The 17354-nt window shown below is 45.3% G+C and overlaps 1 protein-coding gene across 1 annotated transcript in view; it reads left to right on the top strand.

The window, feature by feature from the left end:
• LOC148014315 (protein transport protein SEC16B homolog) overlaps positions 1-16891 on the top strand; it is a 52414-nt gene extending 35523 nt beyond the window's left edge. Inside the window, exons 11-13 of the mRNA XM_087666874.1 lie at positions 5751-5897; positions 5996-6276; positions 15909-16891. Of these exons, the coding sequence (XP_087523000.1) occupies positions 5751-5897; positions 5996-6276; positions 15909-16605 (1125 nt within the window). The 3' untranslated portion in view covers positions 16606-16891. The remainder of the gene's footprint in view (positions 1-5750; positions 5898-5995; positions 6277-15908) is intronic.
• Positions 16892-17354: the final 463 nt, after the last annotated feature.

The raw sequence follows: 17354 nt of genomic DNA on the forward strand, positions 1-17354 counted from the left end.
GCAATTGCAAGAAACTTGCCATTTAAGGCTTTGTAGTGTAAACAATACAAAGTGCCCTTCTTGGTTCCTTTTGCAATCAGCATGGACCCCTTTTTCACTTTTCACAAACCACCACCAAACAGTGTGGTGTAGCCATGCAAGTCAAGTTGACCAACAGATAGTAAACTCTTTTTAATGTCAGATGCAAGCTCATCCCTCATATCCTGTAATCTGTTGATGTGGTCCTTCATGGAAGGACTATCATCAATAGCGAGCATCCGCAACTTCTTTTCGAGAGATATCCGGTGGGCAAACGTCTTCTGTTGATAGAGAGACGCGAGCCTTTCTCCACACGTCTGCTGCAGTCTTTAACATGTGAACATGAACAAGGACAGAATCCTGCAAACTCAGAAAGAGGAAAGATCTGACTCTAGAATTAAGCCGATCCCATAAGGCTGCACGATCCATAGATGTCCCATCTGTGGGATCCACCTTAGGCCGGGGAATAGGAACAGAAACAAGCTCCCAAAGATCAAAGGAGTCCAAGATACACTCCACCTTGCAGGACCATAGAGAAAAGTTGGAGCCATCCAACCGGTCCTCTTTGGGCAGCTAAGGAAGTATGGGTACCTGTACAGGGGGTACCAAAGGCTGCATCTTCGGCCCACTGGAAGGGGCTCGCCGAGATACATGAATAGAAGGGGGACGAGAAAGAGGAATAGACTCCGGACGACAGTCCTCGTGATAGAAATCATGCCTCCGTTCAGATGAGTGTCGAGACAAAAGCTCGTCATCTGAGTCATCAAAGCCCGTAAACTGATGAGAAGACATCTTCCAATCTGCAAAACACCAAACACCAAAGAAAACTTTGCCGATGCCGAATAATGACCAGCAGTCTGGTCACCAACAACCAAAACGCAGGCTGTGATAGCCTACAAACACTGGAGCTGCAAAACGTAAGGGTATCTAATGAAGGTCACCAGAACAGAAGCCGCCAGCACCAAAAACGCAGCCTGGGAGAGGGTCGCCAGTAGGAGATGAGCCGCCAGGAGTGAAAACAACCACCAGATCTGTAAAACGCAGCCTGATGATGTGTCGCCCAGCTGAAGGAAAGGCCGCCTGATGGTAAACGCAAGTAGGAGGAGTCGTTTGATGACGTGGCAGCCTCTGAAGGAGTCGTCTGCAGCAAACACAAGAAGAATGGCCACGTGGAGGGGCCGCCTGGGCAGTTGGAGATGAGGCGACAGCAGCAGAAGAGAGGTGAGGTTTCTCTCCACAACGTTAGGTCCTCCGTGCTCTCAGACAGGCGATGATACCATGTGAGAGTGCGCTGCGGAAGAGGGAATATAAACACACAGAGAGAGAGAGAGAGAGAGAGAGAGAGAGAGAGAGAGAGAGAGAGAGAGAGAGAGAGAGAGAGAGAGAGAGAGAGAGAGAGAGAGAGCAGAAAATAAGGAAGAAAATCTGCACTGACTGAAATGAATGCTGAATACACTGAAATGGAATAAACTGAGTGCTCTAGAATAAGCTACCTTCTCTGTCAAAACAAGTGATAGATAAGTCAGAGCTCCTAAAGTCCTTGTCTGACTCAGACTGAGGCTCATAGGCAAGAGATGACAAGGCATGACAAACATGACTGCTAACAGCTAACACAACATAGGGAATTAAGAGTTGCAAGTAAATGCTTTGTTTGTGAACAAAAGGGTCATATGGCTAAGGACTATCCCAATTGGCAATGAGCTGGAAAATCAGAAAATCGGGGAGATCCTAAGGGAAGGAGCCCAAAACATTAGTTGGATTGGTGTGAGATGTTGTTTCTAATTAGCTCAATGATGATGCTATTAAGTTATGCAAAGCATGGGGTAAAATTAAAGATCAATATGCATTAATCTTCTTTGATAATGAGGCATGAGCCAACTTTATCTCTATGATATGATAGCCTGTCTAGGTATCGAAGAGGATGAGATGGAATCCATGGGAAAAGTTGGTATGGCATGCAAGGGCCATGCAGAGCTTGTCGGATTACTCATGGGAAAGCTTCACTTGCACATTGATGGATATGTGGACAACGAAGAGTTTTTCATTGCATTGCTTGAGGGTTATGGTGTCTTGCTTGGTATGCCTTAATGCCATCGTGTGCATGCAATGCTCGATTTACATGTTTAGGTGATTACTATTTAGCTTCAGGGTAAGGCCCATACTTTGGATGGAAAGCTGAAAGGAGAATATGTCCTTGTTGTATCGGTTGTTGCTCTTTCTAAAGTAATGAAAAATCACATTTTAGCATACTTGGTTTTCACTAAGGATAAGGTTGAAAGTAAAAATGTTGGAAACATGTTGAAGTTAGAGAAGGATTGTATTTCATTGAAATATATACTGATTGCTTCTCTTAGTCACTTTTGAGGTAGCTACCACTTGAAAGGTCGGAAGATCATGGCATAGATTTCATCCTTGGAGTACCCCTTCTAATAAGCCAGTCTATAAGGTAAGTGCAATCCAACATGAAAAGAGAATGAGTCAAGTGAATGAGTTGTTGAAAAAAGAGCTGATTTAGCCTAGCTCATCTCCCTTTGGTTCGCTAGTGCTCTTGGTACAAAAAAAGGACGGTTCATGGTGTATGTGCATTGACTATCATGCTTTGAATAAAATCACAATAAGGAATCGTTTTCCAATCCCTCGGAACAACCATATTCATCTGTTTGATTTGAAAAGTGGATATCATTAGATTCACATTAAATGAGAAGATGCGCCTAAGATAGCTTTCATAATATTTTTTGTATTGTATGAGTTTCTTGTTATGCCTTTTGGGCTTACGAATGCTGTTGTAACATTTAATCGTATGATGGATTGCATCTTCAGGCCATATACGAGATTTATGGGCACATCTTTGACGATATGATTGTCTACTCAAAGAATGAGATAGAGCATAGAAAGCATTTGGACATTGTGTTCAATCAATTGTTGTTAGCACAAGCTGGTTATAAATGACAAGAAGAGCGAGTTTTTCTTGCATGAGATTCTCTTTCTGGGGTGCATTGTATCGGTTGATAGCATATGCATGGATTGTGCAAAGGTCGAGGCAATACACACATGGCCACCTTTGAAGAATGTGCACAAGATCTATAGTTTCTTAGGCCCATGTTTTTGTTATATAAAGTATGTGCACAATTTTGTTGAAATTGCATCTCATTGCATGCTTTGCAGATAGAGGGTGTGTCTTTTAAGTGGACAATAGTGAAAATTTTAGCATTTGAGAAGCGAAAGGAAAAGATGACTTTAGATCCTATGCTTGTGCTGCTTGATCTAAGGAAGTTGTTTGTTGTTCAGTGTGATGCATGTGGGAACAACATAGGGGTCGCTTTAATGCAAGATAATTGAGTTGTGGCATATGAGAGTCATATTCTTTATTGTGCAAAAAGGAATTTGCAGGTCTATGAGAAAAAATTAGTTATTGTAATTCATGCATTTTCAATATGGAAATACTATCTTTTAGGGGTTGATTTCACAGTGCGAATGGACCATCAAAGATTGTGCTATTTTTTGATTCAGACTAAGTTGTCTGAGAAGCACATGAGATAGAAGAACTTATTATCTATGTTTAACTTTTAGATTGTGCATATACATGGGAAAAAGAATGTGATGGTAGATACATTGTCACGTAGGCCTTAGATTTTAGCTATCACTATGGTATATCAGACCAAATTGGATGCCATGAAAGATCAATATGCTATTGATTCAGACTTTGTGAATGCATATGATTAGCTTTGCAATGGCTAGAGGTATGAGTACTTTGTGCTTAGAGATGATTTCTTGATGATGCATGGACGACTATGTGTCACAAAGCAGTTGAGACCTAAGGTGATCACTGAGAGCCATGCTTCTCCTCATGTAGGGTATAGAGGGATTGATGCTATAGTTAAAGTAGTGAAACATTTCTTATATTGGCCTTTTGAGATGATATTGAGTAGTTTGTTAGGACTTGCATCGTATATTAGAAAGTGAAGTATGATAGGCAAAAGATATTGGGTTTATTATAGCTCCTGTCTATTCTAGATAGGCCTTGAGAGAGCATTGTTATGAACTTTATCTTTGAGCTTCCTAGGATACCTATAGGGAATGATGGGATAGTGACCATTATTTGCAGATTTAGTAGATAGATCCATTTCATTCCGGTGAGGAAGAAGACAAAGGCTGATCATATGGCATGCTTATTTTTGTAGCATGTATTTAAGTATCATGGTACACTAGAGTCAATTATCAGTGATCAAGACCCTTGGATGACCGATTTGTTTTGGAAGGGTTTGTTTGAAAATATGGGTACCAAGTTGAAATTTTATTTGTCTTTCTATCTGCAAGTAGATGGTTAGTCAAAAGAGGCAAATTTTACAATGCTTGATCTCTTGAGATGCTATGTATTTGAGCATAGGTCATAATGGGAGTAGTATTTGCCTTTGGTAGAGTTTGCATGCAATAATACAACGCATAGTTTCATTGGCAAAGCTCCATTTGAGGTTGTAGAAGGTGGCAAGAAAATGCCCCCTATTTTGCATACAAAAGACCCAATCTTTGAGGTTGATCGATATGTAGAAAACATGGATGTAGCCTATGCAAAAGATTAAGTATGCTCTTCAAAGATCTCAAGAGAAGCAGAATAAGGCAATTGATTGCCATAGATGCGCTTTACAATTTGCAGAGGGCGATTATGTGTTGTTGCATTTTAAAAAGGCAAGGCTAAAAAAGATGAAAGGTAGAGAGAAGCTGTATCTCAAGCTGAATTTGAGATATTATGGACCCTTTTAGGTATTGGAGAGGATCAAAGATGTTGCTGATAGGCTGAAGTTGCTCCACATTGGCAGATACACAATGTCTTTCATGTGAGCTTGTTGAGGTCTTTTCATGGTGATGTGCTTGAGGATATATCGGTTCCCTCAAAATAATATCTACTAGCATTTTTATCTTATTCCTTCAATATACACAGGATTTTGTGTATACTCTGAATCAAGTGCATAAACAGGTGCCCTTATATGCCCCTAAAGCAAACATGCAGATTTTGTTAGCCAAGTCATGGGCCTAGCATGCAATATTGCCTTAGTGATAGACTCTGCTTATCAAACTGGCAAAACTGCTATTGTAAAACTTATGCAAGATAACACAGTTGGTTTTAGAATAGCAATATGGAAGACTGTTGAAATAGAGCTCACATTCTGATTCCCAACATCTCTTTCCTATTTGTTATTTTTGTGTACACAATATACAACACAAAGGTTTCAAGACGAGAGCCATTATGCTGAAGAGTTGGTAGAGCCTGTGCCCATATTCTCAGCTCAGACCATGGAGTGTGCTATGCGTACAATAAAATCAGTGTCTTTTGTTTTTTGTTTCTTGGCAGGCCGCAGGATACATGTTTGGCAAAAAGAATTAAAAGACGAGATAGAAATTTTAAGTGCGTTATGTGTTCCTTTGCTCCTTTAGAATACGGTTTTGAAATATACAATGATGGAAAAAATAAGCTGTGAATAAAACCAATTCTACAGAAGTTTAGAATGGAAGTATGTAAGCAAATTGTCCAGCCACATGGACAACCGCCTGTTTTAGTATGCCACATACCTTGTTTATTTGAGTGGGTATATGATGCACGAATGCATGTAACAAGAATAGGGTATTTCTTAGTAATCAGATGTAGTAATTTCAGATATCAGGGTGGTGTTTATCACAATATAATTTAGGCCTGTAGGTTGTTAGAGGCATAACTGAAGCTATGCTGTATTCAGCAGGACATACACAATCCTTCCGGTTCAGGGCCTGGTTCAACCCCTCCAAAGCAAGGCAATAATGCATCTGCAAGTCGTTATCGTTTATTTTCTGGACATAACATATTAGCCATGGCAGTGGGATTCATCAAGCCAAATAAGACAGAGGTAAATGGTATCAAGCAACTGATAATCTGAGAATTGCTTTTCATTCTTCTGGACCTTGTTTATTACCTTGCTGACTCCATGCATTTTTCAAAAACCAGGCAAAACTAGGTGATAAAAATAAGTTTTACTATGATGAGAAGTTAAAAAGATGGGTTGAAGAGGGTGCAGAGCAAAATATGGAGGAAACTGTCCTTCCACCTCCTCCAATGACAGCAAGTTTCAGCTCTGGCTATGGAAGCCCTGCAGCTGATATGCAGAATGGTACTGAACAACGTTCAGCTGCAGCTTCTAATCCAAGCCCTTCTGCTGACATGCCACCTATGCCACCAAGTGTGAACCAATTCTCTGCTCGGGGACGTCTGCAAGGAGTTCGGTCAAGGTATGCCTGCCCGACATATGTTATCAATTTTGATTGAATAAGTTTTCCTAATTTAATTTGTGCTTCTTATATCATATACCAGGTCGGGTCATGTGTTTCACTGCTACTAGTGGTAGTGCTACTGCTATATAATAATGTCTCTCTTCTGTTGCTGGATGTCTATGGATGTTTATCACACCAGGAAATTTTGATGGAAAGAGAAGCTAAATTTCTGAGGTTTTGGATGCAAAGGCACTTCCCAAGCCTCGTACTAGAGCCCAAACCAACTGGTAGGGTGGCTACAAATAACTTTCCATGCCCTTTTCTGCAAGGTGGATGAGGGGTGAAGTTGAATACAACACCAAGTAAAAGTGCATATCCTCTTGCAAGAGAAGTGAATTCTATTGAGTAGTAGATGCGGGGTTATGACTCAGATTATGCATTTTTTTTTTCGCAAGTAAAATGTGGCTGATTATATTACTCAAAAAAACTGATTACAACAGAGTGCTCATGCTCAACAGACTAGCTGGAGCTGATGCCGAATCACAAATACATCATGTATACAAGCCTCTCAAGGCGGTCTGGGGGGATGGGGGCAAGAAGCCATGGGGGGGGAGGGGGGTGTATCGCCAATTGGGGCTGCCTGCCTGCATCACGAAAAATAGGTCTTGGCCGCCCCAAGTGCGCATGAACAGAGCTCTTGATGAGCCCTGGAATCGCCCTGCACTTGATCCCACATCGGTCGTGGAGGGAGTGGATGATGGAGGTCCAGAGCTATGCTAAGGTCGCCTGTACTGAAAGTCTCTCTCCGCCGAAAGCCTCCTGATACCGCACCTTCCAGATATGCCATCCAGTAAGACTCCCTATGATCTCCCTTATCTCTGAGCGGTCTGTTGTGGGCTCCAGTACTTGGCGGATGGATAGAGCCTCCAAACTTACCACTGCGCACAACCCTACCTCGATAATGAATATCGTGTCGTGCATCCCAGCCTCATACAGAAGATGACGGCCTTGGCTGCTTGCCTGCCAACAGAAAGCTCCCCATGAGATACATCCAAGGTTGGGTGTTATACGGTGAAGGATGCGGCATGCTCCTCTCCATGCGAGCTGCGCCTCCTCACATGACCAAAGGCAGTACTTTGGGGTTTCCAGAGGCTGCTGTGTGTAGCGCTTACAACCTCCCTTCTTCTTCATCTAAGCAAACTAACTTTCCACTGCCAAGCCTCCATGTGTCACCAGCCATAAGAAATACGACACCCTCCTCGGCCTCCAGCTATCCCATAGGCGGTGCCAGAAGGTTCGTCGGAAAGGCTCCGTGATGCTGTGCTCTGCCCAGTGCCTGCAACGTGACGGCGCCCAGTCCATATCCTCCTGCATCAGTACATGTCTGCCAATCCTGGCAGTGTACTCTAGGAACCTGGGTGGCTTCTTGGTGACCGCAGTGGCTGGCCATAGCCACTCTCCTGGTGGATCCCACCCCAGCTCATCAAGTGGTCTGCCCTCCCAGATCCAAAGGCATCACTCCCTAAGCTCCTTTCAGAAAATATAGGGGTCCAGTCGCCATGTTTTTTCCTGAAGGCCCACCATTCAAATTCTCCTTTACGAAAGGGCGGCTATCTCCTCATCCTGCTGCCCTCTGTCAAGGGCCAAACGTCCCCCCTCCTGCACGGCGAAGAAAGTCCCCTGTGGGGCGCTGTCTACTCTACCTGCCATCTGTATGGGGTTGCCTGCTGGTGAAGACCTTGTTGCCCATACCTCCCCGTGCTTAATTGGCTCTCGTATCAGGGGAGCAAGCTACTTTAGAGGTATTGTTGTGTCTATCTCTCTTCTCCTTAACTCCACTCCTCTCCGGCAACCCGATACTCGCTGCAATATCTTCTCGTCCGCCATCCTGTACACCTTCCGCCATGTCTTGATGGTACGAGCCAGGCCAGCCTCCCAACCAGCCCACTGGATGTGGGGGCGCTTGTCGATCTGTGCCCCTTCTCGATATTTGACCTGGGAGTTCCAAATCACCAGTTGACGGTCTATCTCCTCCTGGCAGCCTGGGGGGCTCTGGATTAGGGCCTTACGGAGGCCTTGCCACATGCAGTGTAAGTTGCATAGGAAAGGTGATCTGGGGGGGTGATCTGGGCTGACGTGAAGATCCGTCTTAGGGACGGCCTCCACTGACCGCCAAGCCTCGCTCTATAGTCCTGAAGGCCCTCCTGCAATAAGACCTTCCAGGTCTGCCCTCCTGCTGTGAGGCCGCAGACAACTAGCTTGCCTAAGAGGGCCATACTCTGATATTCTGGGTCTATGATCCCAAGCCCTCCCTCTAACTGATGCCGTATGATGGTCGCCTACGTCACCTTGTCCTTGGAACCATCTGACCCTGACCAAAGGAAATTCTATACTAGGCGGCGGAGCTGCACTACGTATGATGAGGAGAAGCACCAACATGAGGCGATGTACCAGGCTGTCGCTAGGAGTACTTGGTTAACCACCAGGGCTTGGCTAGCTAGTGAGAGGCAAGCCGTGCTCTAGTAGGTCAGTTTTCTCTGAATAGAATCAAGGACAAGAAGAAACTACTGGGCAGGAGTGATGTCGAGTTCCACCTGGAATCCTAGGTACTGGACACTTTGCCCTCTGCTCACCTATCTAAATCCTTGGTGGACGCTCCACTCCGTGCTAGAGTCCGGGTCCGTGAGGAAACCAATCGACTTTTGCCAGTTGATTTTCGCTCCCACTACAAAATAGAACACGTCAAGAGTCAACCTCACTCTCTCCAGCATCAACTCATCGTCCTCTATGTAGAGTGCTGTATAATCTGCATACTTTGAGTCTAACAACTCAGTCTCCTCTCTCACAGGAAGTTGAAGGCCGCGTAATCCGCTCACACGACCTGAGGAAGTAAGACATCGCCTCTGCAAAGAGTAGAAACAGGTATGAGGCCAGGGGGCAGCCCTGTCGAATTGATCTCTCCAGCTGAAACTCCTTCCCTCGCCTTCCGCCTATGAGAACCTTGCTGGTGGCCGATTTGTAAAGGGCGGAGACCCCGCGAATCCAAACTTGGGGGAATCCCAACCTCACCATGGTGCTCTCTAGGAAATCCCAATCCACCCTGTCATAAGCTTTCTCGAAGTCCAAGAGTAGTACGGCCAGTCTCTGTCCACTATGTTGAGCCCACTTTGTCTCCTCAAAGAAGGTAAATACATTGTCTAGGATGCTCTTATCGTGGACAAAGCCTGTTTGTGTGTTGTGGATGATGTCTAGGAGCATGAGGCATAGTTGCCTACTGATCATCTTTGCTAGTGGCTTGTAGGCCACTGACAATAAGATGGCTGGTCTCCACTGGGAAAGCTCCAACCGGTCTCTCCCTTTGGGGAGAAGAGTGATAAGGCCTGCCAAAAGACTCTTTGGTATTTGTCTTGAAGTGAAAATCTCTTGGAAGGCCATTAGTAGGGAGTTTTTCACTACTTCCTAGTAGGTGGTGAAGAAGGCCCTAGATAGGCCATCCTCCCCCAGGCATTTCTGCCCATCCTGTGTATGGAAGGCCTCCTCTAGTTCCTTCTCTGTGAAGGGGGCTAGGAGGGAGCGTCTCATCTCCTCTTTGACGAGGGACGGAATGTGATCCTAGACCTGTTGTCTACATCTTTATCCTCTAGCTAAAGCTGTCTCCTACTGGAAGAGGCGTGTGTAATAGTCAATGGCAATCTCCATCACCTCATCTGGGCTAGAACGAGTTCTCCCATACTGATTTCGAAGGCTGCGTATTTGCTCTCCTGCGGTGCGAGGGTGGTGCACCTGGAAGAACTCTCTGCACATCATGTCCCCCTTCCATGCCCAGAAGGTTGCTGAGGTTCGGAAAGAGAACTCCGAGCGCCTGTCCTCTAGGCCAGCAATGGTTGCTCGCGTGCACACCTCCTATGCGTGGAGAGTGGGATCCCCTGGTGGAGGATGTAGGTGTGTGTGGCTCATTACCTCCTGTGGTAGGAGGGGTGGGTTTGGGGGGGAACACTTGTACCAGGTGCGGATCAGGGGGGGTGCTCGATAGGGGAGGTGGTGGGGGGGAGAAGGATCGAGGGATGGTGGGATGGACAGAGGTGCATGGCGAGTGTGGGGGGCTGGTGGCCCTGGAGAGTGTGGGTTGTGGGCCAGGGTCAGTGTGGGGGGGGGGGGGTCATGGGATGTTTGGGGGGGTGGGTGTGGGGGCTGTGGGATCTTGGGTGAGGTAGTCTGTGGCACGGGTGGTGGATGTGGGGGGCTACGGTCCTGCCAGGTGGGGCGGGTTGTGGAGTGCTCTACCGAGGAGGTGTCGCTCGCCCATCTGCTCCTTGCTGTCGAGGTTAGGTCTGAAGAGCGGTGCACACCAACCAATCCCCCCCCCTTGCCGTCTCCCTCTCTCTGGACCCGTGTGAAGCCGGCAGCGGAGCTGACTTGGCTCCAAAACGGGTACACACTGCTGCCTGATGCCCAAAGTTGTGGCAGTGCAGGCACTGCCCTAGCTGCCGCTGCCTAAAGGCGTGCCCGTCCGCCTCAATCTCTAGGAACTGTGGGATATTCTTGACCTCTTTCATTGCCACCCGTAACTTTGGGACTCCTGCTGCTATCAGTGCATCCATGAAAGACGCGGGAATGACAATGCCGAAGAGCCGTCCAAAGTCTTCCACCAACTGGTGATACTCTATCGCTAGGCCGGGGAAAAGAAGGTTAACCGGGTGCCGAAGAAACTTGTTGTGGAGTGCAAATGCCTCCATAGTAAAGCCACTGTACCAAGGGGCCATGTATATGACCCCCTTCGTGGACGCATATGGTGCATTGGCCAGTAGCTCGCGAGTTGCGTCTGCCGAACTGAGCCTGACCATGAAGATCCCTTGGCCCATTAGGACCGCCTCCACGATTTGCGCTGTGTTGATGCACAACGTGGAGTGAAGCCAGTCCTGAAGTTGGGCCCTGGTTGGGGAATGCCCTACTACTTGACCATAAATTGCTGTTTTCTATAGCTCCAACTCCTTAGCTTAGACAGCTAAGAGCTGCTCCTTAGAGAGGACGACACGCAAGGTGTTGATTGGGGGGCACTTGTTGAGTGCGCTGGCGTTTGACCAGAGGTTTCCATTGCGCGATCCTTCTGAGAAAACTACCAATCACGTTGCAGTGCTACTTGAGGGGGAAAGTTGCTGCAGGAGAGGGAGCAATTGGAGGGTGGGGAGGAACAATTGGGGGGGGGGGGGGGGGGTGGATACTGCGGACAGGACCTTGATCGTAGATGGAGGCAGCGCACGGGGGTGGGGGGGGGGTGGGGGTCTGGATCAGAGGGTGGCATGGCGGGGGGGGGAGGGGACAGCGGGGTGGGCAGAAGGGGGGGGGACAGCAGGGTGGGTATGGCGGGGATGGTAGGGCGGGCGGGGGGCCAGCAAGGGGGGGATGGAATGGCGGGGAGGGTGGAGTAGGCGGCCGAATCCGTTGGTGGGGGGGGGGCGGGGGGCGAACTGTCGAGGTGGAGGGGAAAGATGGATAGGCGGGGCGCTGGGCTGTCATGAGCCTTCAGGACGTTTGGGGGGGGGGGGGGGGGGCAGCCGACGTAGCAGCGCGAACGATTTAGTGGGCGCGAACAGACATGACCGCGGGGGGGGGGGGGGGGAGCTTGCGACGTGACGGGTGTGAGCTCGGGGAGGGCTCAAAGCTCCACTGTGTAGGGAGTCATCACAATACTTGACTCAGATTATGCAATAGATGGCTACAGTAGGTTTAGTTGAGAACTTAATCAGCTTCAACATCAGAATGACTGCAGCAGGAGGTTATGATGCCAGACAGGCATAACTAAGACCTATTGTAGCACAACACATCATATAAGGTTGACCATTGTATGTATCTGAAGACCTTTACAAGAGAGAGGTGCTTTACAAAGATAGAAGAATGTGTGCTGACGGCTGATATGGGTTGTTTGTCACATATGAAGAATCCACATTAAGCTAGCCTCATGAAATTGAAACCAATAAATCTAAAAGGGTAGTGGGTCTCCCTTGTCTAGCATGTTGATTTATATTAAGGCAATTTAGTAAAAGAGATCTGTTTTTACAAGATAGCAGCATGTTGTAATGAATATGGGAACTGCTACATTAAAATGGTCAATTGTCAGCCATTACCAGGGACAGGCCAATGATGTGGAGGAATGATGGTGTGGTGGGTGGGCAGTGGGTTTGCAGGCAGCTGATTGCCATATGGCAGCCAAGTGCCCTAGGTGTCCAGTCAGAGAGATGGCAGATTGGAATGGGCTATTTTGGGCACTTATTTAAGGCAATGTTTCATCTTTCAACAATCATTAGGGTGGGCATTTACACCTACCAGTACTGGACAGAGGGAGTCTACGTAGCTCAATGAGCCATTTGACACTTCTACCCGTCCAACATGTCCATGGTATATAAGGGTTTTTTGTCACATAATGAAGAGCCCACCCTAAGCTAGGCCAATAAAATGCAATCTAACACACCTAAAAGGGTGGTGGATCTCCCTTGTCCAGCACATTGATTTATATTAAGGTAATTCAGTAGAAGAGATCTCTTTTTACAAGCTAGCCGCATGTTGTATGGAACCCGGCAACTAGTAGATCAAAATGGTTCATTGTTGGCTGTTACCAAGGGACAGGTCAATGATGTAGAGGAATGATGGTGTGGTGGGTGGGCAGTGGCCTTGTAGGCAGTTGATTGCTACATGACCGTCAATTACTCTAGTTGTCTTGTTAGACATATGGTAGATTGGAATAGACTATTCTTGGCACTTATTTAAGACAACCTTTTATTTTTCAAGGATCAATAGGGTGGGCATTCACACTTTCTAGTCTTGGACAGACGGTGTAATCAACCTTTTGTATATAAATTGCTACCAAGACATTGGCTTAATGATTCAAATTAAATTGATGCTCATGTACTTTGAAATGCGACTTGTATTACAGGAGTGTCTCAAAATATGATTAAATATTCATTTTTCTATGTAAGGGTGGCCAATGGCTAGAATGCCCTATAATTATACTTGGGTCGTCATTGACCAAATACTTGAGAGAATTTAAAAGTTTAGTCAGATGGTTAGATTGATCAAAAAGCTTAAAATGACTAAGACTTTAACACTTAAGATAGTCAGGTTAACTAGAAACACATATAATGAGTGGTTTTAGAAAGTGAAATCAGATACTCATGATCAAAGAAACAAGCCATGAACCAGTGAACCTATACAATGAAGCTCTTTGGAATCTAAATTTGACGACTCCTAAAATTTAGGAGATTATTATTTTTGGAAGTTGCTCAAATGGAAATTTTATGTGCTTCAAAGGCTCTACAATTTCACAAGAAACAATTTTGTCTTTAGTAACTATCTTAAATTCTTAACCATTTGAGAGATTTTTAGAGCAGAAGGTTTGGAAGCTTTTTTCTTTAGAATAGTGACATGTGGCATTTAGAATAGGATATGTGTCATTTTGAAGAGAGGTGTTCCTACATGTGATTTTCAACAAACATTTGTCATTTGTAACATTTACTTTTTACTTTTGAGCACCCAAGCTCCATATCTATATATTGGAGATCTCTCTTTTCATTTGGAATAAGCTCTTATGCTAAAATTTTAGCCACAGGCTTTGTATTCTGCTATCTATCTCTAAGTACTTTCTACTTAGCTTGATCTAATCCAAGCACTAGAGAAGAAAATCAGCTTGCTGCTCGAAGTTTGTAGAAATTAGAGTTTTAAAAATCCCAATTTTCAAAATTGCAGCAATTCAAACCTGTATATGGTTCAAGCACTCAATGCCCATGGTTTGTTTCAATAAGTTTTCTGTAAAGGGGGAGGTGCCAGTTCCCCTTTCAACGTGGTGTTGACTCTCTCTCTCTCTCTCTCCCCCCCCCTAATTTTCATGGTGAAAATTGATCGAGTTGGTTAGTTCAAAGAATTGTTATCCTCATGCTCTTCCCTGTGTTTACAGATGGAGTTCGTATAGCCCAATGAGACATTGGACACTTTTATTTGTCCAACATGTCCATGTGGTTGAAGTGTTAGTGGCCTTGGGCTGCACTTGTAGGACTTGGCTCTGTTGCTTGGACAGCACCTGGCTGCTCCTTTAGAAAAGAGGTAGCCGTAGGAAATACTTAGAAAAGAAAAGAGAACAGATTGGGGTATGCTTCAAGAAAGATGCAGGCATAGAAACAGGGAACGGCCGTTCCGGCCTGTAGGAACGGCCTAACGCGTTCCAAATCCTCCAAGGAGGTGAAACGGCTAGGGAACGTTCCCTGCCGTTCCCAAGGCCGTTCCCTACCGTTCGTTGCTTTCCCTTTTTTTTTTTGCTTGGGTCATAGTCCTACCACATATTCACCCATCTCCATTGCCTAATGTGCACACACTAATCTCTCTCTCTCTCTCTCTCTCTCTCTCGGGTTGAAGATTCAAAGTGTCAAGACAACCCACAAGCTAATCAGGAGTCCATGCAAAGTTCAAATTTGATGCATTATCAACTCTTGCAAATCAGAATCAAATTTCAGCCGATTCTCAATTCCAAGGTATTCATCCATTTATATTGTCTAATTTCAAGGGAAATTGGGATAATTGGGGCAATTCAAGGCAATTTGGAGCTATGGGGTTAATCGAGTCAATTTTGGGACATTTGGGTCAATTTCAAGCATTGACGGGTATTGGGGCAATTAGAGGGTCATTCTTTGGGGCAGTTTGGGTCATGCAGGGTGCCGTTCCCCCCGTTCCCGTTCCCATTCCCTGACCTTGGACGTTCCCCCCGTTTCAAGGGGTCCTATTCCCGTTCCCGTTCCTTGTTCCTTGTTCCAGGTAACTATGGCTGTAGGTCAGAAACACACTAGATCATCCCTAGAAAAGGGACATGCTAGGTATTTCAAAGTGGCGGTGAAGCGTAGGAGGGATACTAGCAAAGGTGGGTATAGATTCGGAGAGAGGTGAGTGTGGGAGTGCATATAGGCAACAAGGTACGTGGCTGGCTATGCAATGGTTGGAGAGAAATGTGCCTTGGGAAGCAGCAGTTTGATGCGTAACCTTCATATGTGAGGGCAGTTTCAAGATACTCTTTTGTCTAGGAGAGGGCAAGATTTTTATTGTGCGAGTGTTCTTTCATGCTATACTCTGCACGTCTGCATTAGAGTCTGCAGACCTGCACAAGAGCTGATCCAATCAAAGCAAGCTCTATTTTGTGAGAGATCCTTTCGGTCCTTCAGTTTAGCACAGTGATTTTCCCGACAACTGATTGGCTTATTTTTTCCCCTGATGACTGATTTTTTGGCTTATGAAAGGTTTCTATTAGTGGATCATAATGTTTTACATCAAACCAAAGGACTTGGAAGTTGGCTTGGTTTGACTCCAGAGTCCAGTTTCAGACTCCTATTGAATTTTCAGAGTCAACTTATCTTTGGCATGCTGGTAGCGGGTTGTGGTTGTAATTTGTTACTTTTATTGTGATAGCATTGTGTAATCTGCTTTATATGTAGTGTGTACCATTAGTACTTAACAGTAGTTATCTTGTGTTGGGTGTCAGTTTGAGGACAATTTTATGGACCTTTTAACATGTTGTTTCCTATGATCATAAAGCATACCCAAGTTTAGAATGTTCATTTAATTTCTGGAGTAAACTTGTCATCCAGCAAGTTGTGATGTGTGAATTACTGCAGGTATGTAGATACATTCAATAAAGGTAGCGCACCTTTATCAGCCAAGTCAGTACAATCATCTATTGTACCTACAGGAGGATGGGGAATGAACTCAGCACCAGCTCAGTTTTTCATGCCCTCGATTCCTACGGCAACGACTGATTCAAATGAAATAGTTGACAAAGATCATATCAATACCAAAGATACAGAAAGTACAGCCAGCTTCACAATGAATGGCCATTCACAAATTGAACATGAGCCCTTGAAGCCAAAAAATTTATCATCAAGTTTTATGGCCGTTCCTTCAATTCCTAGGCATTCCAGTGCTAGCGATTTTGCGTTATACACAGATAATGATGTTTCCAAAATGGCTACAAATGGAGCGATGACTGCTTCTATGAACATGTCACGGGCAGTTTCATGGAGTGGGAATACAATTGCACCAAATTCAGATGTAGCAGGTAACAAATCTGCAGTGCAGTGGCCAGTTCAGCAAATGGCTAATAGAACGTTCACAGGCAAAAGGCCAGACCCTAGAAATACTGCTGTTGGGCTTTCAAACAATTCACTACCATCTCCACCTGCTATTGAACCTCCAACATCTTACGCAGGTGTTGAGAATAGTCTTGTACCAGGAGCAAGAGAACAGATGTTTTCTGCAACATCCAGCGTTGTACAGGGGGGTTTTTATGGCGAAATGCAGGAGGTTGAATTGTAAGTACCTGAGATGGCTGTAAGATGTATCTGTAAGTGATAAGTGGTCCATGTACCTGGATATGTGGTCCTTGATGTAGTAAGCTGCATAAGTACCTGTATCAAGCAGGTACAGGCAGTGTATATGATTTGTCGCAATAGGAAGGGTCAATGGTCTCAATCTGGCTTGACCATTCTTTATGCGACTGGCAAATGTTGTAGATAAGCAGCATCGCAGATTTTTGGGATGAGCTTATAGTTTTCACCTGTTAATTTATTCTTTGGGGTGCTCTGTGCCTCTGATGCTTAAAGTGGGCCATGTTATACAACCATTAATGGCAGGCCTAACACCCTTGTTATTCATTATACCCACAAATTCCTCTTTTGAAAAACTCAGGGGTAACCACTGAATCAAAACATGTGCATTCCTTCGACTCTCTCCATGTCACATTCTTGTTTTGAAGTACTTGCTCCTTGTAGGGTTATTTACTCTTTCTTTTTGGGTTTTTTGGGCCAAAGATTTTGGTTTTGGTGGTGGGGGTCTTTTTGTGTCCCCTCCTTTTGTGGTGACTGACCTGAGATTCTGGGCGTCTTTTTCCGGGGTTGGGGCATGTCGTTTTGGTTTTTTATATTAGCCACGAAAACAGGAATTGGCCCCAAGCTCTACCATGATGTATTTTAATTGTTCTCACACACACACACACACACACACACACACACACACACACACACACACACACACACAAACAAACAATTGGCCCCAAGCTCTACCAT

The sequence above is a fragment of the Lygodium microphyllum genome, chromosome 25 (assembly GCF_053477565.2).
Source record: "Lygodium microphyllum isolate KBCC chromosome 25, Lygodium_microphyllum_v1.1.10, whole genome shotgun sequence".
NCBI classification, from domain to species: Eukaryota; Viridiplantae; Streptophyta; class Polypodiopsida; order Schizaeales; family Lygodiaceae; genus Lygodium; species Lygodium microphyllum.